Here is a 21926-nt window from a genome sequence, read left to right as displayed (position 1 = left end):
CCCCCTGAAGGATGTCAAAACAAGGTGTATAGGGGTCAGCCATTTAACAGGAAGAAATGGTTTTCTGCCAAATGCTAATATGTTTTTTTTAAATAATAAGAATATTTTGAATTGAAATAATAGATAAAAGCATATAAATTGTTTGACCACCCCAATAACAAATCATAGTAAAGGGTTGTCGCAAATCCGTCAGTGAGAAGAAATTCATAAGTTCTAATGACACTTTGACTGTAAAATGGCTGTTTGTATCTAGATATTACCTAAAAGTAGTCAAATTAGATGCCTTTTTTAGTTTGACCGAAAGTAGGCTATCCTCTGAAGTTTAGCAGTTAGGTCAGCATAAACTTAAAAGCTTAATACGTTTAATTAATTACTTCGATTTAGAATAATTTAAATAAATACAAAAATTGATTCACTGACCCATGTATTACACAAACGAACATCCTTCAGCCCCCCCTGACGAACATCCCCCCCCCTGATTGTCAATGTATAACTCGCACCCTGCCATTCACAATATCAATACACTCAAAAATATATATTTATTTTGCAGATTGTTAAAACTACTTATTTAAAATGAGTGTAAACAACACAATTCTTAAGATTTTTGGGTGATAACTTAATTGTTTTGTTTAATCCACTTAAATTTGTTAAGTTAACAATACATTTGTGTTGGAACAACTTAAATGAATCTTGTGGTACCCTGCTTTTTTATAGTGTATCATCTTTTGCCGATAATGTTATACACAAAATGTTGGGTTCCACGCAATTCCTTTATGTTGTCCCAACACAAATCGATTAAGTTTATTTAACCTTTTTTACAAAAGTAAATAAATTGAACCTTGAAACAAATAGGTTGCCCCAAAAACAACTTAAGAAATTTGTTGTTTCAACTCTTTGAAATAAGTAAAACAAACAAGAAGCAAAAGTCATTTTTGACTGTACTTTATCAAGGATGATTATTTAATAAGAATAAAAAAATAAAACGCGGATTTAAGTAAAATTCATAGCCTATAAGCTCTCGGAAAATATGCCTAGTTAGCAGCTGGTTAAAGTAGGCCAACCACATATTCAAATAAGTGACAGCAGATAAACACCAGACAGCCACATGGAGGCGCTACAATCGTATTTCTTGACAACACAGAGAAAGTAGACAATTGCTTTGGGAATCAGTTAGATTTACAACAGAGATTTATTCTCTAAAACCGAGATTTAGTGGCAAACGCAACCATCATACGCACATTTACGTTTCCGCAGTCATCTATTATTCCGTGCTGTGTTAGTCCTTGACAGGAATCGAGTGAGATTTCACAAAAGGTGTTGACGGATTTATGAATATTACAGATATAGGACAAACAGCGTTTAGAGACGCTAAAGCATTTTGAATTGACTAATGCTTTACGTGATTTACAGGTTATCATTTGTAATCATAATTGAATACCTTCGTGAATGCAACATGCATGTTTAAAATACGTTTAAGTTAGATTTTAAAAGCTCATTACATTGCCGTGCTTGGCAGGCTAAATTTAACCAGTGTAAATATTATATTATATTATATTATATTATATTATATTATATTATCCTATAAACTGTTTATAATAGAAGTAGACTAAAAGAATAGGAAATGTTTGAATTTGACAAAGGATTACTTTTACACTGTGAAAAAAAATCCTGATTGCCTTAATTTTTAAATCCATTTTACTACGTGTCCTTAAACAGCTTATATAAACTTAGTTTAATAAGGTATGACCTAAAACATATGCTGTCAAGATTAATTGACTAACATATCTATTTTACAGTGTAGGGAAATGAAAAGCTGGAAAAATAGGCTACTCATATTTTGGTTTTACACGAAACAAATTGAAAATTACAGTAGGCTATGTATTTATGTTTGCCAAAATTGGCTATAAAAACTATTTGTCTAATCACATCAGTTTTATTTGGTATTTGATAGAAAATGAAATTAAGCTAACAAATAGCCAAACAAAACACGAACCTGCGTGAATAGGGATTATGAATAACGCTTTTAAAAGGTTTCGGAAATTTCGTCTAATTCTAGACATCGATTGTGTTTAACATTTAAAAAATAACATTGGCTAAATTTATGTTACTAGATAAATGCTGATTTTGAGATGCTATACAAAATAAACTGATTTATTTGGGGGATTTCTGATCTTACCGAAGGCTAATATTTTTGGTGTGTCAGAAGTGTAGGCTAGGCTGTTTCGCCCTGAAGTTCAAAATAATATGCAATTCATTTATCTTTATTCTTAAACGCGAATACTTAAAGGCCGCGAATCTCGTAACGTAAAACGTAGCACAATTTTGTTTGATTCAGCTGACAAAATGTTGAAAAATTATGCCAATGTCATTGTGGTGTAACCGACAAGTGGGAGGACCAGATAACCATAAAACAGAGGGGTTCATTCAGACCCTCAAGGTCATCGCGTTTACTCAGTGTCAGGTAGAATTACTATACACGTATTAAAATGCACACTGTCATTCCGGACGGTATAATATAAGAAATTTTTAAATATGTGACGGTTCATTCCGCTGTGGCGACCCCTGATGAATAAAGGGACTAAGCCAGAGGAAAACGAACGAATGAATGAACGTAAATAGGTTTCTGAATCGTAAATGCAACGTGCAATTATTTTTGGCAACTTTTTCTAAACACTTAAAAAACATGTTTTTAGAAAATAGTATAGGCCTAAATACTGTTTTTACAATACAAAAACAAGTACAATAGAAAATAAAGTAAAAAAAAAAACAATAAAGCAACTTTTATGTAAAAATGTAGCCAACAATTAGCCTAAAAACAAATCTACAAAATTGCTAATATTCGCGGTCATCCTTATTTGTCATCGAATAAAAAGTGAATAATATCACAAAGCCAGAGAACGTGTGGTAGTAAACACATGTCGATGGCTCTTCAATTCTACACGTCTATTTCAGAGGGAGGAGCGAAGCGATCCAGAAAAAAAATCCCATTGGCTAAACGTCTGGAAAGAGAAGAGAGGGAACTGATGTGCACATGACATTCTCTGACACTGCCTGTTGATTGGGTCGGAAGAAGTTTTGCCGCAATTAAATGACACGCAGAGAGGAAAGCAATTACACTGCGGACTAATTTATTGTCATGAACGCGCAGGAGCTTCCCAGATAGACGCGCAAAACTCCATCGACATAAAACCGGCGAGAAGGATAGGTAAATGTTTTAAATGGCGAATAACCGAACCTCCTTTTCCATCCACAATATTTTAAACCAAGGACATGAATGTGGGAAAAACGGCAGTTTTGATGAGGAATACGAGGGAGAGAAAAGGACACAGGACTCAGGCTCATCTGTGCCGGTGAACCGCGGAGCCGAAAGCGCACAGACGCGCATCTCTTCCTGCGTGCTCGTGCTCGAGTCTTTATCATCAGACCAGCATTCATGCGAGGAAGAATCAACAGGAGAAGATAATTCACTGGAAAGGCGACATGGTGAGACATTAACATCACTTCAGGTGTACGATGTAATGTTGCGAAACTCGTTTTTTATATTCACATTCTACAGATGAGTATTTTTTAGAAAAAAGCACATCGCATTAACGGGGTTCCGCACAACTCTGTCTCTTGCTTTTGGTAGTAATTTGTTAATTTTAAATTGTTTTGCATATATATATTGCATGTTGGTTGTTTTGTAAAGCACTTTGGTCAACATTTGTTCTTTTTAAATACGTTAAATAAAGCAAACAAACTCATTCATCTTGTCCCAACACACATCGATTAAATTAAATTAAATACATTTTTGAACATAAAAAGTTAAAAGTAAATTAGATTTAGGTAGGCTACTTGACATATGCCATGTTTCCTAAAGGTAATTTAACATATTTTATTTGCAATAATATTATTTATGCCTCACTTGATTTCGCGTTTTAATTCAATTGAAAACGGCGTGAAGCATTGAACAATGTAAAAAAATCCTTGTTGCCTTAAAATTTTAAGCTGAAACAGCTTGCGTAACTTATAACATTATTTTATAGAAAAACCTTTGTAATCTCTTTTTTCAAGAGAGTCCTATAAATCATTTTAAGTAATATAAATATACACCGACATAAATATGTAAAACATATAAACTAACCAGATTTAAAAATTGTAGGTCAGGATTTGGAAAAAAAAACATTTAAATACTAAATTATGGTCAGTATTTGTGTATCTAATAAAACTAAATTAAATAACAGAAACCGTTAACTCTTCTGTGATATAACATCCATCAATCACAAAGTAGGCCATATAATCCTGAATTTATATACTTTGCAAATTTGGTTTCGTCTAATAATTACCCGTAAATATTTTGCACAAAAATGTATGATTACATTAGCAAGGATCAACACTTGTCAGTAGGTTATCCTGTCTAATTGATTTAAGAATAATGATAATTATAGGCAACCAATCATTGTTGTTATTTTAAATTTGCAACATTTGTATTTCTTTGTTTTCAATTGCATATACTATATATTAAAACATTAAAATGATTACAAAATGGTTAAAATTGTGTAATGTGGATGGTGATAAGTGGTCAATGTTTTTATAATACTTCTCAATTAATAGGCCAACTTAAATCAATTATACATTTTTAAACAAAAAAAATTTATTACAACAATTTATTTACAACTTTTAATCATCTCTTATCAATTAATATTAAATATTATAATCAACAAATGAGTAAAACACAGTAGTTTAAGATAATAAAGATTTAAAATTACAATAAATTAATATTTTGAGGTTGTAATTCATAAATAGTGTGGCTTAAATGTTAAAATGTTGTTTGTGTTTTAGTGCAGGTGCATTGTTTTTTTAATGAGGGTGTTTTTGTTATAGTTTGGGGAGTTTTTTTCTAGTTAGCATTTTTACATTAATTAAAGTCGATCATTTCCGTCACCATAGGAAATACACTCTATTGTGCATTATTTGATGAAGTTATTTCATAATCATTTAAAGTCAATGTAAATAATTTAGCTTTTTAAAAACTTCACTATTCACTTCTATATCTAAACAAATTAATGTATTTATTAATCTATTTGTAATAATAGTTGAAAATCATTTGCTTGCCTTTTTATATGTTGTCTTTTAGTGTGTAATCAAACAATTCTTGTTCTAGATATGCCTGACAAGATTTTTTGGTAAATAAACTATTAGACTGAATGATATTTTAGTGGGTATTTTAAATAAATCACAGTAAAATCTTATTTTAGTTCATTTTTACCACAGTACCTATTTCTTTTTTGACACATACGCCAGAGTATTATAACAAAACATAAGACAAATAACACAAAACATGTTCAGAATCAAAAGAAAGAATTTCTGATTATTGTAAATATCTCTACATATATAAACCAATTAAGGCATTGGCTGGTATAAGATTCAGAGGGTATGATAAGCTTATTGGATAAAAATATCATGGTTTCACGGTATTATGATATTGGGATTTCTCTTCTAAAATATGCTCTTTTTAATGTCTGGGTAAAATAAACAACAGCTTCCATTAAACACAATATATTTTATTTTAAGAAACATTTAAAATATTTTGGAACAGTAGCTTTTGTTTGTCTCTCCTTAAGATACAGTTGCCCTAAAAAAACTAAATAAAATAGTTGTAAAAACATGTAAAAAATAATAGTCTGTATACAACATAATTATTACATATACAAAAAGAACGGCATAAATGTCATAAAAGAACATTTTGTCAGTTTTATAACCTTTATTTTCCAAACCACGATAAACCTTGAAACCAGTTATCGTCCCATGCCTATACACCAATATGGGCTGCACAATATTGGAAAAACTTGACATTGCGTTATTTTTTTTTTGTGCTTCAATATATATTGTGCAATATGAATATAATTCCACCAGATGATTTGAATAGCTTAATTTGAAAATACTTTAGTAATTTAGATGGACAGGGATTATCAAGACTTTTTCTGTGCATTTGCATAAATTATAATAAATAAATAAAAAAAACTGTGCTTAATGGTTTTCTGTGGAGTCTAACCGTATATAAGTACAGAACTTGAACAATCAAATGTAAAATAACATGGTCATCAATGTATAAATAATAAAAAAATGGAAAATTTAATAATCTCTTAATCTTTAATAAATAATCTAATCCTTCGATGTGAATATTGCAGCTACACACATTGCAATATCAATACTCAAATGATATATTGTTCAGCCCTAATATGGGCTTCTTTATAATGCACTATTGATTATTCTTCCAAACAGAGCCTATATAAAGATTTATAAACCTAATTTATCCATTTATCCAGATCATGAAATGGACCAACAGAAACCCCAGAGCTGCAGCTTTGAAGACAGCAACCCTAAATCCAGCAAGAAAAGATCTCGGGCAGCATTTTCCCACGCACAGGTGTACGAGCTAGAGCGACGCTTTAACCTGCAGAGATATCTGTCTGGCCCAGAGCGAGCAGACCTAGCTGGAGCCCTCAAACTGACCGAGACTCAGGTCAAGATCTGGTTCCAGAACAGGAGATACAAAACCAAACGGCGACAAATGGCAGCTGAACTCGCCACAACTCCCACAACAACCCTTGCAAAGAGAGTGGCCGTGAAGGTACTAGTGAGAAATGACCAAAGGCAATATAACACAGAAGATCTGCCCAGTCCTTCTGTTCCTCCTTTATACCAATCATTCCCTTATTATCCCTACATGTTCTGCTTCCAGCCATGGATCTCAGGAAACACTTTAAGCGGTGGGATGTACTGATTTAATGGAGTTATGAATGATTCTGGAGAAACAAAGAGTCATAAACAACTGCTATTCATCCAGAGGGATTAAAAATGTTGAATATTAAACTGAACAAGATGCAAATAAAAGAACTATGGGGTATATTGATGATCGATATCAATAATTTCCACAAATGATCATTAAGCCAAAGCAAAGACAATTTATTATATTGTTAGTCATTTGTTGAACGGTGGCCTATAAAATGTATCTGGACAGGTAATGCACACTTAAAATTTGAGGCGTGTTTGCTTTAGCTAACAAAATATGAAAACCAAAGAGTGGCTGCAAACAAATTTGGTGGATCTACGTGATTTATTGACATTTGACAAAGTCAGAAAGAGCACGGATGATTTACAACCTAACAAGCTTCTGTTTGTAAAATGTTGTTTGGCATGACTTGATATTTGTTCATTAATTCAAAGGCAGTCTTACACTTTTAAGTGTGGCTGAAAATGTTAGTTTTTTTAAGTGCAGGTGAATCGTTTTATGGAGTGTGTTTTAGCTATAGTTTGGGGAGTTTTTCTGTTATTACTTTTTCACAGATTAAAGTTGTTTATTTCCATCACCATGGAAAATACACTCTATAGTGCATTATTTGTTAAAATATTTTAATCAAATCTTGTCCCAAAGTCACTTAAATTATTTACCTCAAATAATTTTCACTCAGAAAAGTTTGCAAAAAATATTCTAATATATATATATATATATATATATATATATATATATATATATATATATATATATATATATATATATATATATATATATATATATACAGTGTTGGGGAAGAAAAAAGCAACTAGTTGCATTACTTAGTTACTCTTTAGGGAAAGTAATGCAATATGTTACTTTTGGGTTACTTTTTCATACCTGGCTTGATTCAAAACTGTAAAGGAATTTTATCTTTTTTTTTTTTTTTTTAATAGAGGAGCTCTGCATTTAACGACACACTGTATAACCTACACCCCCGTTTACCTTTAAAAAAAGCTAATTTAAAAATTTGAATAACGTTACCGTCTGAGAACTTCCTGACACTATACATGTCATATAAACAGATTAATGAAAGTTGAAAACAATGTGTTTGCTACTTTTGTATTTTTGTCTTATTAGTTCAGTAAAATCACTGTCCATTGAGACTAAAATCCAATTTTTTTTCCCCATGTGTTCAAAATAATGAGAATACTTCCGTCACAGAAATGTAAGGCCCTGACATCTTGGTTTCTGTCTGTTCCCATGGGGAGCTTATTCTCTCATTTAGTGTGATTTAAAGTGATCACACTAATTTAAATTCAGCAAACTATTTTTAAAAGTGTATTAATTAATCTAAAAGTAACTTAAGTTACATTGTTTAAAAAGTAACTGAATTATTCTTGTTTAGTTTTTTAAGAAATGCGTCACTTGTTACTTAGAAAAGTAATATTATTACATAGCTCGCATTACTTGTAATGCGTTACCTTCAACACTGTATAGAAATTCCTAACAAATTCCTAATAATAGTATTTATTCATATATTATATAAAATGTTCTAAACAGACAACTTGAACATATTGACAATAGTGTCTTAAACTAAACATTATCCTAGTTTGTTCATTTATGTAAAAAAAAAAAGAAAAAAAATCAGCTAATAAAATTTTTTTTTTATTTGGAAGAAATTTTATTTGTAGTTTACAGACACAGAGAGAGTTTCATCCAAACAAATCCAGAAAAACAGATTTTAGGTGGTTTTTCATAAACACACAGTGCTCAGTATAAATGAGTACACCACATAAAAAAAAAAAAAAAATTAAATATATATATATATATATATATATATATATATATATATATATATATATATATATATATATATATATATATATGCATTTCTCAGTGAATACAGGTAATATAATTTGGTGCATTTGAACGAAGCAGATTTATTAAATGGATATATTTATTAAAGTAACATTTTAGTCACCAAACATCTTTAGAAATGGAAAGATAATACATTTAATTATTGAAATATTGCACAAAAAATTGCAAACTACAACATTTCAACAAAATTTTATATATTTCTGTTCCTCTTGATTTTTGCTCTTTTTAAAAATATATATTTAATTTTTTCCATAACATAAATTTGGGCTACTAACTTGTGGGCCATCATCTTAATTGTTATGCAAGTTTAGCTCCAGATTTGGCTTCAGTATGGCTCAGAGATGGCTCAGTGGTTAGCTCTGTTGCCTCACAGCAAGAATCTCACTGTTTCGAGTCCCGACTGGGTCAGTTGGCGTATCTGTGTGGAGTTTGCATGTTCTCCCCGTGTTCACATGGGTTTCCTCCGGGTGCTCCGGTTCCTCCCACAATTTAAAGCTATAGGTGAATTGAATAAGCTAAATTTATGTGTTTCCCATCCGCTGTGTAAAACATATGCTGGATAAGTTGGTGGTTCATTCCGCTGTGGCGACCCCTGATTAATAAAGGGACTAAGCCGAAAAGAAAATGAATGAATCCTATAGAAAATATTTATTTAAATGAGAGATTTGTGGAGGGTGTACTCACAAATGCTGAGCACTGTAGATATACATTACACACACACACACACACACACACACACACACACACACACACACACACAGACACAGACACACACACACATCATGAAGTTACAAAAAAGCAAAAAAAAAAAAAAATGCATGTGTCTGAAACAATCTAACCGCAGAAGCACAAAGCTTAAAGAGGTTTTATTAACACAACATGTGAAGTTTAATGACTTAAAGGCAATAATGTTAGAGGAAGAAATGATCAAAACGTTTTTTGTGGATACTAGCTTGACAGCTGACATGCTAACAAGTACATAAAAGCCAGTGAAAACACCCTGGGTACATAAATGTAATTATTCCAATTGAAATAAACCAAGAGCAAAATCTAGCATTGAGGCTACAACACTCCACAAATGTGTTTGAAATAGCATTACAATAATTTACTGAATGACAGCCAATATGGGATTAGAGATACAGTTGAAATATCAAATTATCTTTAATCTACCCTGTCTCTGACCTAGCATACGAGACTGTGCAGTTCATTTTCATAAAGAACAACAGTGCTGGACAGACTGTTTTGAAAAGTCTGCAGTCTTGTGCTTGAGAATGACAGTATCTCTGAGGTCAAACAAATGAAGTGCTTTTACGTGCCAGATAACATGCTGTCAAAAGAGTTTGCAACATGGGGGAATTTTGAATCAAATATGTGCAAATATCTGTCTTTCTCTCATTCAGAAATGTCTATTAATTGCATTTTAGGCAAAGTTTATTTACTAGCTAATTTCGAGAGGATCACATGCTTATGATTGCAACTTAAGTTAATTGACTAATCCAAATAGACATGCTCCTAGTAAGTAGTTATGTCTTAAGAGCAATCATTATCTGTTCATTAGCTACTACAGCAGGAGAGTTGCCGAGATCTACCTGAGCTCAAACTCCCCTCTCGCCTTGCAAACAGTAGGGAGCTCCAGGCTCGAGGATCTTATGAGCTCAGTGCTCTCTCGCGGAAAGCAGCCAAACACACTTTATAATCAATCATCAGCTAAGTGTGAACTCTTAAAATACATATACTGTATCAGAGCGGCACAGTGGCTCAGTGGTTAGCAGTTCGAGTTCCGGATGAGCCAGTTGGCATTCCTTTGTGGAGTTTGCATGTTCCCCCCATATTCAGGTGGGTTTCCTCCAGGTGCTCCGGTTTCCCCCAAAGTCTGAAGACATGCGCTATAAGTGAATCGGATGAACTAAAAATTAGACATAGTGTATGAGAGTATGCTTCCCAGTACTGGATTGCAGCTGGAAGGGCAGCCGCTGCGTAAAACATGTGCTAGTTAAACATATAAATAGTTTGCAGTTCATTCCACTGTGGTGACCCCTGATAGTCAGGGACTAAGGCAAAGGAAAATGAATGAATGAATGAATAAATATATCAAATACTGAAATAAACATGAAATCAAAGCTGCATGCATGATCTGTTAAAAAATTGAAGTAAACACTGAAATTTGATGTTGATCATCTGCTGATCATTTTTGCATTTGCTGAACAACTTTAGCCATTCAAATTAGCCTGTTAATTAACATGTGAAGTGATTTCCAAGTAAAGTGTTCATTTAAATTTGTTTAAATGTCGACTGTAAAAATATCTGTGTATTATTAGTTTCTGTATTTTGTGATATATTAATGTTTTTCGTTTTATTTACGATTTTGAATTTTATTTCATGACCTTGATCTGTGCTCTGTCTGCTCTTGATGTTGAAAATTCAACTGTGTAGTTTAACAAAGTGACCTTTATTGACATTTTAGTAGTTTTAAACATTCATTTTCATTCAGCTTATTTACTAATTTATCAAGGGTCACCACAGCAGAATGAAACACCAACTATTCCAGCATGTTTTACGCAGTGATTGCCCTTCCAGCCACAACCCTGTACTGGGAAACACCCATACACACTCATTCACACACACACTCATACCCTATGGCTAGTTTTGCTTTCCCAATTCACCTATAGTGCATGTCTTTTGACTGAAACTGGAGCACTTGGAAAAAAAACCCACCTGAACACGGGGAGAACATACAAACTCCACACAGAAATGCCAACTGGACCAGTCAGGACTCGAACCAGTGACCTTCTTGCTGTGATGCGACAGTGCTAACCACTGAGCCACCATGCCACCTTAGTTTTAAAATTATATAATAAATAATACATAGTATTAAGTCCACCAAATAACTAAAAAAGTACTGAACGTTTATAACTGGGTTTTTGTAATATGATTTACAACAACAACCCAAGCAAGACATCACTTCAAACTATTAAAAATGCTAATAAATGTAAACTTTTCAAAAACTGTTCAATATCAAAAGTTATCTGATGAAAGATCAAAGTCCCATAATGCAATTTAAAACATAAATAGACACGAAAAACTGGGAATTTACATATAACTTTTGTTTTTCATTACTGAAACTGCTTTCATACACACAATCAAGGGTTAGTCAGCTGTTTTAACGCACTTATAAATGAGTTGCAAAAGCATGGATTCTACTTCAACCATCCCAACATAAAGCAGTTCACATGAGTTTAAGCAGCCCTTGCCTGATATCTGCATGATTCAGATACTGTCAATAGACCATGTCTATGTTGCACAACAGAACCTGGCTGAAGCCCAGAGCACATTAATCATGAGCGTTTGAGGAGAAAACACCCTCATAACTGCAGGAGAAAGTGGTTCAATATAACCAAAATACAGCATCCATCCCCTCTGAGACCTGCATCCAGCGCAGTCATGTGTTTGACACTGTCAGTTCAGATTCATGGATGAAATCAGAGTAACATGCCATATATTGTTCATAGCTTGACAGACATTTCAGAGAGAAATGTGGATTTCTGTTTTTGCGTCAGTCACTTCAGAAATTAAATACAAAATAAAAAAATAGGATTATTACTAATTTTATTACTATTAATTAATACAAGAATAACTCCCATTTAGAAATCAGATATGTGGTGATATATGTAAGTTACACACATGACTTACAAGTTCATAATTGGATTTCACAGATATAAAATATGTCATATAAGCAACATATTTTAAAATATAAAAAAAAATGGCAATTTTTTTTCAACTTTTGGAATTACATATACAGATGAAGTCAGAATTATTAGCCCCCCTTTGATTTTTTTTTCTTTTTTAAATATTTCCCAAATGATATTTAACAAAGCTAGAAAATCTTCACAGTATATCTGACAATATTTTTTCTTCTGGAAAATGTCTTATTTGATTTATTTTGGCTAGTATAAAAGCAGTTTTACATTATTTTAAAGCCATTTTAAGCTTTAAATGTAGGCCTAGTTAGGCCTTTAAATGTCACTTCAATCTGTATAGAAATGTCTTGAAAAATATCTAAAAAAAATATTATGTACTTTCATCATGGCCAAGATAAAATAAATCAGTTATTAGAAATGAGTTATTGAAACTATATGTTTAGAAATGTGTTGAAGAAATCTGCTCTCCGTTAAACAGGAATTGAGAAAAAAAATAAACGGGGCTAATAATTTAGAGGCGCTAATAATTCTAACTTCACCTGTACGTTAAAATATATATCAGCTATAATTATATATATATATATATATATATGTATATATCTGTGTTCATATATGGCCAAATATCAGATTTTAATATGGGATATAAGATTAATTATCTGCTATTCAACCACCTGTGTGTCATCACTTAATTTTGTGGCTGGCAGCGCAGCGTGCCGCCCAAATAAAACATCAATTGTAATGAAATGTAATAAACTATTATGCTTTAACAATATTTGGAAAACTATGAAAGAAAAACATCACCAAAATAAACTGTTTTACCCCTCAACCCATGGATTTTAGTAACAGCTAAACTGCAAAGAGAAAAAATAACCATGCAGATCATTCTAATCTGAATAATGTCTACAATATCAGTTTCAGCATAGTACTTTAACAAAACAAAAAAAAAACATAGTTTGTCATAGATGCATAAAAATCATGCTCAAACACTTGCTAGCAGTGTTCAAATATTTGATCAATGTGTTAAAATGTGCTACAATCATGCTAGCATTGAGATGAATCTTGTTAGCAACAAAATAAATATCTTTTGTAAACACCGGAAAAGGAACCAAACTCATTGTCAAAATATCCCTATGTGACTTCAGTTGTTTTACTGTAATCAGCGTTGTTTGTGGTGAAACGGTGGCTCAGTGGTTAGCACTGCCGTCTCAGTACAAGAAGGTCGCTGGTTCGAGTCCCGGCTGGACCAGTTGGCATTTCTGTGGGAAGTTTCCGGTTTCCCTCACAGTCCAAAAATATGTTGGAATCACTATAATAACTAAATAACTAAATTGGCAGTAGTGTACGAGTGTGTGAATAAGAGTGTGTATGGGTTTTTCCCAGTACTGGGCTGCAGCTGGAAGGGTATTCGCTGCATGAAACATATGCTGGAATAGTTGGCAATTCATTCCACTGTGGAAACCTCTGATAAATTAGAGACTAAGTGAGAGGAAAATGAATTAAGGAATGAACATTGTTTGCCCGTGTATTCCGCATCAGATCAAGGTGAACATTTATTATGGGAAATACAATGCATTGCTGACTGTGACTAAAGCCGTTTTCACACTAGAGCAGGGCTTTTCAATTAGTTTGGCATGGGGGCCGGTTCATGAAAAGCATCTGAAACGAAGGGCCGGAGAAATATGACTTGCTATATGAGTGATGACACAACTGCATATAAGAGCCCATAAGCTGTATTTGTGCTCATAAAGGCACCCACGTTGACTTTTGCTACATTAAAATGTTAACATATTGTATTTTAAAACAACTGCATTGTCCTTTTTTTTGTTATTAAAAATGTTGTATTTCGCACAACAAAAGCAGTGCATTGCTGAAGTAGGCTTCTTCTACATTCAGACACATTCATATGTTATGTTTTAAACAGCATAACAATTAGTGATGCAACAATGTAGATTTTGGTTGTACGTTTATATAGTTTGAAGAATTATCAATTATGGCTATTTAAATTAACTGTTGTTATCATCTGGGTTGATGCATAATAATTTTAATAATAATTCGTCTAACAAATCTTTTGTTAACATTGCACTGAAAGGCATGCACAACTCTCACCGTGAGATGTTTTCTACTGCGTGTGCCCGAAAAGACACAAGCGCGTTGCTCCGCCTGTGCGCGCATATTGTCATTCTTACATTACAAATAACAAACTTGCAAGCGGAAAAGACGTGATATGGGAACGGCCGATGCTGTAGTTAATCCGGTGTGCGTGCGTATTAGCCTCGGTGTACATACTTTGAACTTTAAACTAGCGTACAGTTGGCAACTTGTCAACAGAAATGCCGCTTAGAGAAGCCTTTACTATTAATTAACTGTGACGAATTAAAGTGCAGTTAATAGTGAAATCAGCAAATCGTTGCATACCTATTAATGATTACAGTGCATTGTACAAAAGGCATTTTCTACAAAACATATCCAAATGCTTTCAGCTGTCCGCACCACTCGCTAATGGTGACTCCCGCTCCGCGCAGCCTCTGCAGCTCATACTGAATTGAATTTGGATTTTTTATTTTTTTTTGCAGTTTTGGTTTTTGCGAATCCGCTAGAGACTGCTGCGTCAGTTCTCAAATTTCTTCCGCGAGTGCCCTTTGTGCCTGCTGTTCTCGGTTAAATCTACCAGAGGCCACTGTTGACTGACTGACTGATCGACTGACCCATCCTCCTCCTCCTCTAAACCCAACCAATATTGTTTTCAAAAGCATCGATTGACTCACTCACCCACTTCCCTAAACCCAACCGACAGTTTTAAAAAGCAATCCATAAAGCCCTCGCCTGGTTTTTACCATGTTTTCAGATTTTACCGCATTTTCACTCTGTTATTTACTTTTATTTTATTATTTGGCTTCTGTTTTGTCTTACACACTTTCTGGAACTGTTCTTCACTGGACTCGAACCCTATCGTCGTAGTTACCTGCTGACATATATGGCGACAGGACAACAGTTTGAAAGCCGTCCACATGAAGGTAAGCGGTCAGCTAGTAAGCGCGAAAAGTAGTCATACCGTCCCATAGTGTTCATTTTAAAAAAGAAAAGAAATGCAGCCAAAGGTACTACTGCCTACATAATTCATGATCTCCAGAAATGTATATAGGGCTACGTTTTTAGAATGAGCCTCTGTTGCAACCAACAGTTTTTAAATGAAAACGAACTGAAACACTCCAAACTGCAGGATATGTAAAACTACTTTAACTAGTCTTTTATTTATGATTGAAACTGTTTAATGTTGATGGCCTTTATAAGCACAGGGCTTACAGTACTTTAGTCCTCAACACAAACATATGAATACATCAGCTTCTTAAGAGGAATTAGGGTGTAGTTGAGCACCATACGGACGTCTGTGTTTATACAAAAAAATGTATCGTGAAAAAGTATGTAAACAGAGTAAAACAGACGATTTGTGCAGACTCAAAAACCCTCACAAAGAAAACAAAAGGAGAGCTCGCCCACAACATGCTCGTTTTTTACCTGCTACAACAAAACCCCTCAGCAATTAAGCCTCAAACTGACGTGAAAAAAAAACCTAATTTGTTATTTTACCATGTTTCACGCTGGCGTTCATCTGTGGGGATATTAAAGCAGGTAAGATAAAGTATTCATTCAAATCACATCAAGCTTAAGTCGGATCCTCCCAGTTCAGCTTCTGAAGAACAAAGAGTCTGAGAGGAAAAGTATGTAGAGGTTTCTCAGAGATGTAAACACTTCCAGAGTTACACATATTTTGCTTGATAAGCAACAATTATTTATTGATTCATTTATTTTCCTTAGGCTTTGTCCCATTATTCATCAGGGGTCACCACAGCGTCATGAACCGCAAACTTATCCAGCATATGTTTTACACAGCGAATGCCCATCCAGCTGCAAACCAGTACTGGGAAAAATCCATACACTCTCATTCAAATATACACACTATGGCCAATAGAGTTTTTTCAATTAGTCTATAACACATATCTTTGGACTGTGGGGAAATCGTAAACTACCACGCGAACATAGGAAAAACATGCAAACTCCACACAGAAACAGCAACTGACCAAGCCTGGGCTCGAACCAGCAACCTTCTTGCTGTGAGGCAACAGCACTAACCACTGAGCCACTATTGATAAGCAACATTAAAAGCATAATTATTTTTGTGGTATTCTTTTATTTTGTTTTTACTTCACTAAAGTATCTTTAAATAGCAAAGTGGCACTGAAACAAAACCTGAAGTGACATAATTTTTCGGATTTTTACATTTATACATACTGTTTAATGTGGCCTAGCATTTTTACACTAAATTCTAAGTACTCACTTTAGGTTCAATTAGTTGTGTAAAGATGAATAAAGACCATAAAAAGAGTCAACCTAATCCAATATCAATGAAAAGACAGAAATCAGGTCTAACTTTCACCATTACATCATAAAACCTGTCAACATACAAGGAACTGCAGAGGTAATGAGTGTTTTCAAAAAGGTTGTTTCGAATAATTTCTTGATAGCCATTCACACATAATAACAATAAAAAGTTAGCATTAAACTGAATATGTGATGTATAAAAGTGAAAATGATTCTCGAATATAACCAAACATAAGGTGGGATTCGATTTTGCCTATTGGGACTGACTGCATGGTTGTGGTTTGCTACAGGTCAATCTTATGTGAGCGACAGGTCGCCCCGCCTTCACACATTTACTGATGTACAGTAGTAAAAACTACTTTACTGATGTAGTTGTTGTAAAAAAGGGTAAGTAATTAGATTCATATTTGATTTTGTTTGTCTGGATTTACAATTTGGAGTGAATTGTTTGAATAAGACATGATTTTTGATTTATTCTGTAAATTATTGATGCCATTTCTTCCAAATTTAAAAATAAAAAATGTAATTTAGAGTATAAGACATGCAACCAATGTGTTACTTTCATTCATTCATTCATCTAAATCCCTTATTTATCAGGAGTCGCCCCAGCAGAATGAACTGCCAACTAGCCGCAACCCAGCCCTTCCAGCCACAACCCAGTACACTGTAAACCCTGCTGTTGTCAATACTAAAGATATTAAGTTAATATAACTAGATATTAATTAAAATACCAAGTTTTGTCATCAAAACATAAACAGGTGTGTTTAACTTATTCATTAGGCAGCAAAAAAAAATTGTATTAATATTTTAAGTTATGTGAACTTAACATTATTTTTTTATTAACATTAACATTAGTTTATTTATAAACTAATTTCGAGAGGATCAAATGCTCATGATTGTTTCCAGCCGGTCCCGCATTATTCAATTTATGATTCACAAATCAGACGATTCCTAAGCCACTATAAATACCCTGAGTTCTATGTAACAGCCATCTTTGTTTTGAAGAATCCCCCCTCCCACTCCTACTCCTCCTCCTTTCCTAGATGGGTGGCACGGTGGGCTAGTGGTTAGCACTGTTGCCTTACAGCAAGAATGTCACTGGTTCTAGTCCTTACAAAGCCAGCCGACGTTTCTGTGCAGAGTTTACACATTCTCCCCGTGCTCACGTGGGTTTCCTATAAAAAAATTTGGAAGTTTAGTCTATTAGCTATTTTAAGTTATCTGCAATTAAACATTTAACTTAATCCAACGAAGAGACCCCATTTGGTCAACTCAAATGAACTGAGGGAATTACTTTCCTCAAATCATCGGAGTAGTGTCAACATATTAGTTACCAATGTTTTATTTCAGAAGAGTTAAGATAACAATATTTGGTAAAATAATCCAGATTTTTCGAACATAAATTTTTAAAGAAAAAAAGATTTAATTAACTGTTATCAGATCTATAGAATAAAAATCTGTTTTTACCAAAACCTATAACAAATAAATCAAGAGAAACTGAGAATTTTCAAGTGGTCTCTTGTTTGTTAAACACACCCACATCCACACATCCACACAAACTAATTACTCCAATTTAACAAATTAAATATCCATTTTGATTTTAGGCGAACTCACTTCTAATGGAAATCAACCTACTCAAGTTGGTTAACCTAAAACAGTATTGTCTATAAAAGCTGGGATCGAAAAGTGTCTTAAATATTTAAAAAGACAACTGTCAATGAAATGCATAATTGTCAGGCAGGTGGACGTAACACGAAGCTTCATTTTCACATTTGAAAAGTGGACTCTAATGCATTCACCTAGTCTACAGAAAGGGCATGAAAGAGGAAAGAAATGGCCCAAAGTTAATACCTTTGTTTGGAGTGAGCAAAGCTTCACATTGACCTTGTCTCCTCAGGCGAATCCCCCCCAACACCACCACCAATAATCCGACCCACAGGACTCCACAGACTGTTCCAAAAACGATTAGCTGATAACATCGTGGCATGCTGGAATGTAAACATTTACAGTAAAACCATAAGAGATGAACTCTCCTCCAGTGTAATGCATTTATCAGCCATCAGCTCTGCTTCTCTTCTGTGAAAACACACACACTGAGCTTTCTAACGGCAAGTACGACAGTGTAATTCCACAGGTTTAAATGTATGGCACTTTATAAGTGTGTGGTTAAGAAAAATTAATGTCAAAGTCCTCAATGTATAAATGTTTCTCTTTTAGGGATGAGAATGTTGTAGATGCAGTGATTATGATAAAGCTCACCTAATGTGGTTTCAAAATAGCTCAAACGCTCAGGATGTTTTCAGGGTGTGTTCACACGTGTACTTCTGACATATTTGGTCCTTGTGGTCTGAATAAAAGAAGGAAATAAAACATTTGGTGTTGGTTCCCTTAGTGCTCAAACAGTCATTTATACAGGGTTCATTCACATTTTTACTACTAAAATTCCATGACTTTCCATGATTTTTCCAAGACTTGCAAGTAAATTTCATGATTTTCATGTTTTATGCAGTGTCTACATTCATTCATTCATTTTCTTGTTGGCTTAGTCCCTTTATTAATCTGGGGCCGCCACAGCGGAATGAACCGCCAACTTATCCAGCACGTTTTTACACATCGGATGCCCTTCCCATCACTGGGAAACATCCACAAACACTCATTAACACACACTCAAACACTACGAACAATTAAGCCAACCCAATTCACACGAAACCCACACGAATGCAGGGAGAACATGCAAACTCCACACAGAAACGCCAACTGAGCCAAGGATCAAAGCAGCGGCCTTCTTGCTGTGAGGTGACAGCACTACCTTCTGCGCCACTGCTTTGCCCGCAATGTCTACATATGCATGGTAAAAGAAAAACAATGCATGTTCAAAGTTATTACAGCATAAGGTAAAACACGCAACAATCTATTTAGTTTCAATTTATATTTAAATATGTTTAAAATTTATTTATATAACACTTACACTGCACTAATAATGCGAGAGTATGTGATTGGCCAAGTGTAACCCCGCCAGACCTACACCACCCATACCCCTGCAAGCTGGGATCGAACCGGCAACCTTCCGCAAGGGAGTCTGTTGCTCTAACAAGGAGGCTGAAAACCATGGTCTCTAGCATCTGTCGATAGAGCATCTTTAGAGGTCAGAGGAGCACCTACTAGCTGGCCTCTGTTGCACAATGACAGAAAAGAAGTAAATAACCTATATTCAAGTATTCAGATATCTGTTTTCCATGGCTTTTCCAAAACTTTGTGGGTTTTACTGTTTTTCCAAAACTTTTCCAGGACTGGAAAATGCCATGTCTAAATTCCATGACTTTTCCAGGTTTACCATGACCGTAGGAAACCTGTTTATAGAACCAAAGCAAAAGACAAAAAACAACTTTCATTATAGTGATTTTGCAATTAAATATCTAGAACAATGCTGTGGGCCTGATTAAACACTTGTGTACACATGTGATGGTATTTTTATGAGGGTGCTTTCACACTTGGGTTGATTGCCTGGTCCCAGTTCGATTGTCCCCCCTTGCCACCTTCTCAGCTGGTTTGTACACACCATCTTTTTTTTTTTTTTCTGAACCCTGGTACACATCAAGCTGCTGTTGTGTGTACAGCTGTTGATGGCTACAAAAGCCAAGGCGCCAAAATGAAGAGATGTACGCACATCGCAGTTGGTCTGCTTTTACTGAATCTTTTTGTTTTAGTTACATACAGAGAGCCACTTGCGTCTCTCTGCCGCAAAAAATATTAAAACGTTTAGAACAACATGCAATGTCTGCAGAAGTCATTTTTGAAGGAGAAACATACAGAGGCATTATCACTGTATTTGCACTGGGTCAGCCCCGCTTGATACCAAGGTACGGTACATGATACACAGACATACACACATGAATGAACGTTATGAAAACAATAGTTTTAACTAATTAATATTAATATAAACTAATTAATATTAGTTTTAATATTTGGTACGATTACATTCATATTAGAGGTGAACCGGTTCATACAAAGTTCATACAAACCGTACCCCAGACAGCCTCTTTCAGGCGGACTTGGGTATGATTCACGGGTACGCACCAGTATTCAGAAGACATTGTTCACACTAGTAAACATACCAAACTTTGACCTCAAACAAATCCATCCGGGTGAGGATCAAAAAGTGCTAGTGTGAAAGCACCCTTTCTTGATTCCTCACAAATAGTTAACAAAATATGTTTAAAAGTCCCGTGAAGTGCTTTGAAATATACATCTTAATTTGATGTTTGGCGTAATCTCAAACAAAAAACAAAGACAATGTGGGACATAGTGTCCCTCCTCCCCTTTTTAAAAAGCAGCCAATAGGATTTTGTTTCATCCCCGCTCTGCCAGTAAGAGTGATTGAACTCAAGTGGATCAAATATGAAGCATCTTGAAGGAGGTGGGGCATGTCAGATGCTAGAGAGCATTTGATTGGGCAAGATTTGATGAGAAAATGAAGTATGAGGTGACATAAATAAAACCATTAATCCATTCAGACAGGAGTGACAAACTATACATGTTTATAGCTTTACATGTTTATATCAGTTTTATATCTTGTAAACGTAAAATTTAGTCACTGTTTTGGTGCGCGCTAACTTATAGATATCCTAAAAACTAATAATACTGATACTAACATCTAGAAAACCTTATTTTAATTTCATGGAACCTTTATAGGAGTCAAAATTATACACAAAGCAGACATTTTTCTTGTTTTGAACTTTAATGAACAACTATGATCATTAAGACAGGTATGCTTCTGTATTTTCTGTAGCCACATTTTGTGACATTATGTCCAGTTTTTAGTTAGTTGAGATGTTTTTCATCTTTTCACTTCTTAAGTGTGCAGAAAGATTCTGATGACAGTTTTGGCCCTTTGGACTTAACAGAACAACCACATCACCATTTGTTTAAACCAAAACAGTCCTGTCAGGTGTAAAGGACACATTAAAATGCATATTATGGAACAGGGCTTACTTTTTATTGAGAATTAATTAAACTTTTCACATACCAAAATTGAGTCAGGACAGGAGGGTGTTATGGCATCATCTGCAGAGAAAAATTGTTTCTGGTCACATTTTTGATAACACAATCAATCCTTAGAATAGTTTTACAAATAATTTTGCACATAAAAACGACTTTTTTCAGCTAGCTTTAAAGTCTGGTTAGGGTGCTTTCACACCAATAGACTTTTA

The 21926-nt window shown here is 34.2% G+C and overlaps 1 protein-coding gene and 1 long non-coding RNA gene across 17 annotated transcripts in view; one reads left to right on the top strand and one right to left on the bottom strand.

The window, feature by feature from the left end:
* Positions 1-21926, bottom strand: part of LOC141377051 (uncharacterized) — a 59102-nt gene that overhangs the window by 14343 nt on the left and 22833 nt on the right. For 8 of the 16 annotated variants that reach the window (XR_012388893.1, XR_012388885.1, XR_012388890.1 and 5 more), the window contains 2 exons: positions 18976-19063; positions 18568-18704 (listed from right to left, as the gene is read on the bottom strand). This is a non-coding gene — a long non-coding RNA (uncharacterized lncRNA). Of the gene's footprint in view, positions 1-18567; positions 18705-18975; positions 19064-19410; positions 20234-21742; positions 21781-21926 lie in introns of those variants that run through there. The other 8 variants (XR_012388883.1, XR_012388887.1, XR_012388886.1 and 5 more) reach the window with 2 other exon arrangements.
* On the top strand, positions 3002-7356 carry nkx3.3 (NK3 homeobox 3). Its single transcript, NM_001013324.2, has 2 exons — positions 3002-3483; positions 6309-7356. The coding sequence occupies exons 1-2, from the start codon at positions 3219-3221 to the stop codon at positions 6764-6766; spliced, it is 723 nt and encodes a 240-aa protein (NP_001013342.2). The 5' UTR covers positions 3002-3218; the 3' UTR covers positions 6767-7356.

Source organism: Danio rerio, chromosome 13 (assembly GCF_049306965.1).
Source record: "Danio rerio strain Tuebingen ecotype United States chromosome 13, GRCz12tu, whole genome shotgun sequence".
NCBI lineage: Eukaryota > Metazoa > Chordata > Actinopteri > Cypriniformes > Danionidae > Danio > Danio rerio.
Note: the sequence above shows the minus strand (reverse complement) of the source record. Positions and strands in the feature narration are given on the sequence as shown.

Bases quoted from the DNA above. Each gene is read 5' to 3' on its own strand.
- nkx3.3 (NM_001013324.2), top strand. From the start codon at position 3,219: ATGGCGAATAACCGAACCTCCTTTTCCATCCACAATATTTTAAACCAA. The intron at 3,484-6,308 runs GTGAGACATTAA...CCATTTATCCAG, and splicing joins TTCACTGGAAAGGCGACATG to ATCATGAAATGGACCAACAG.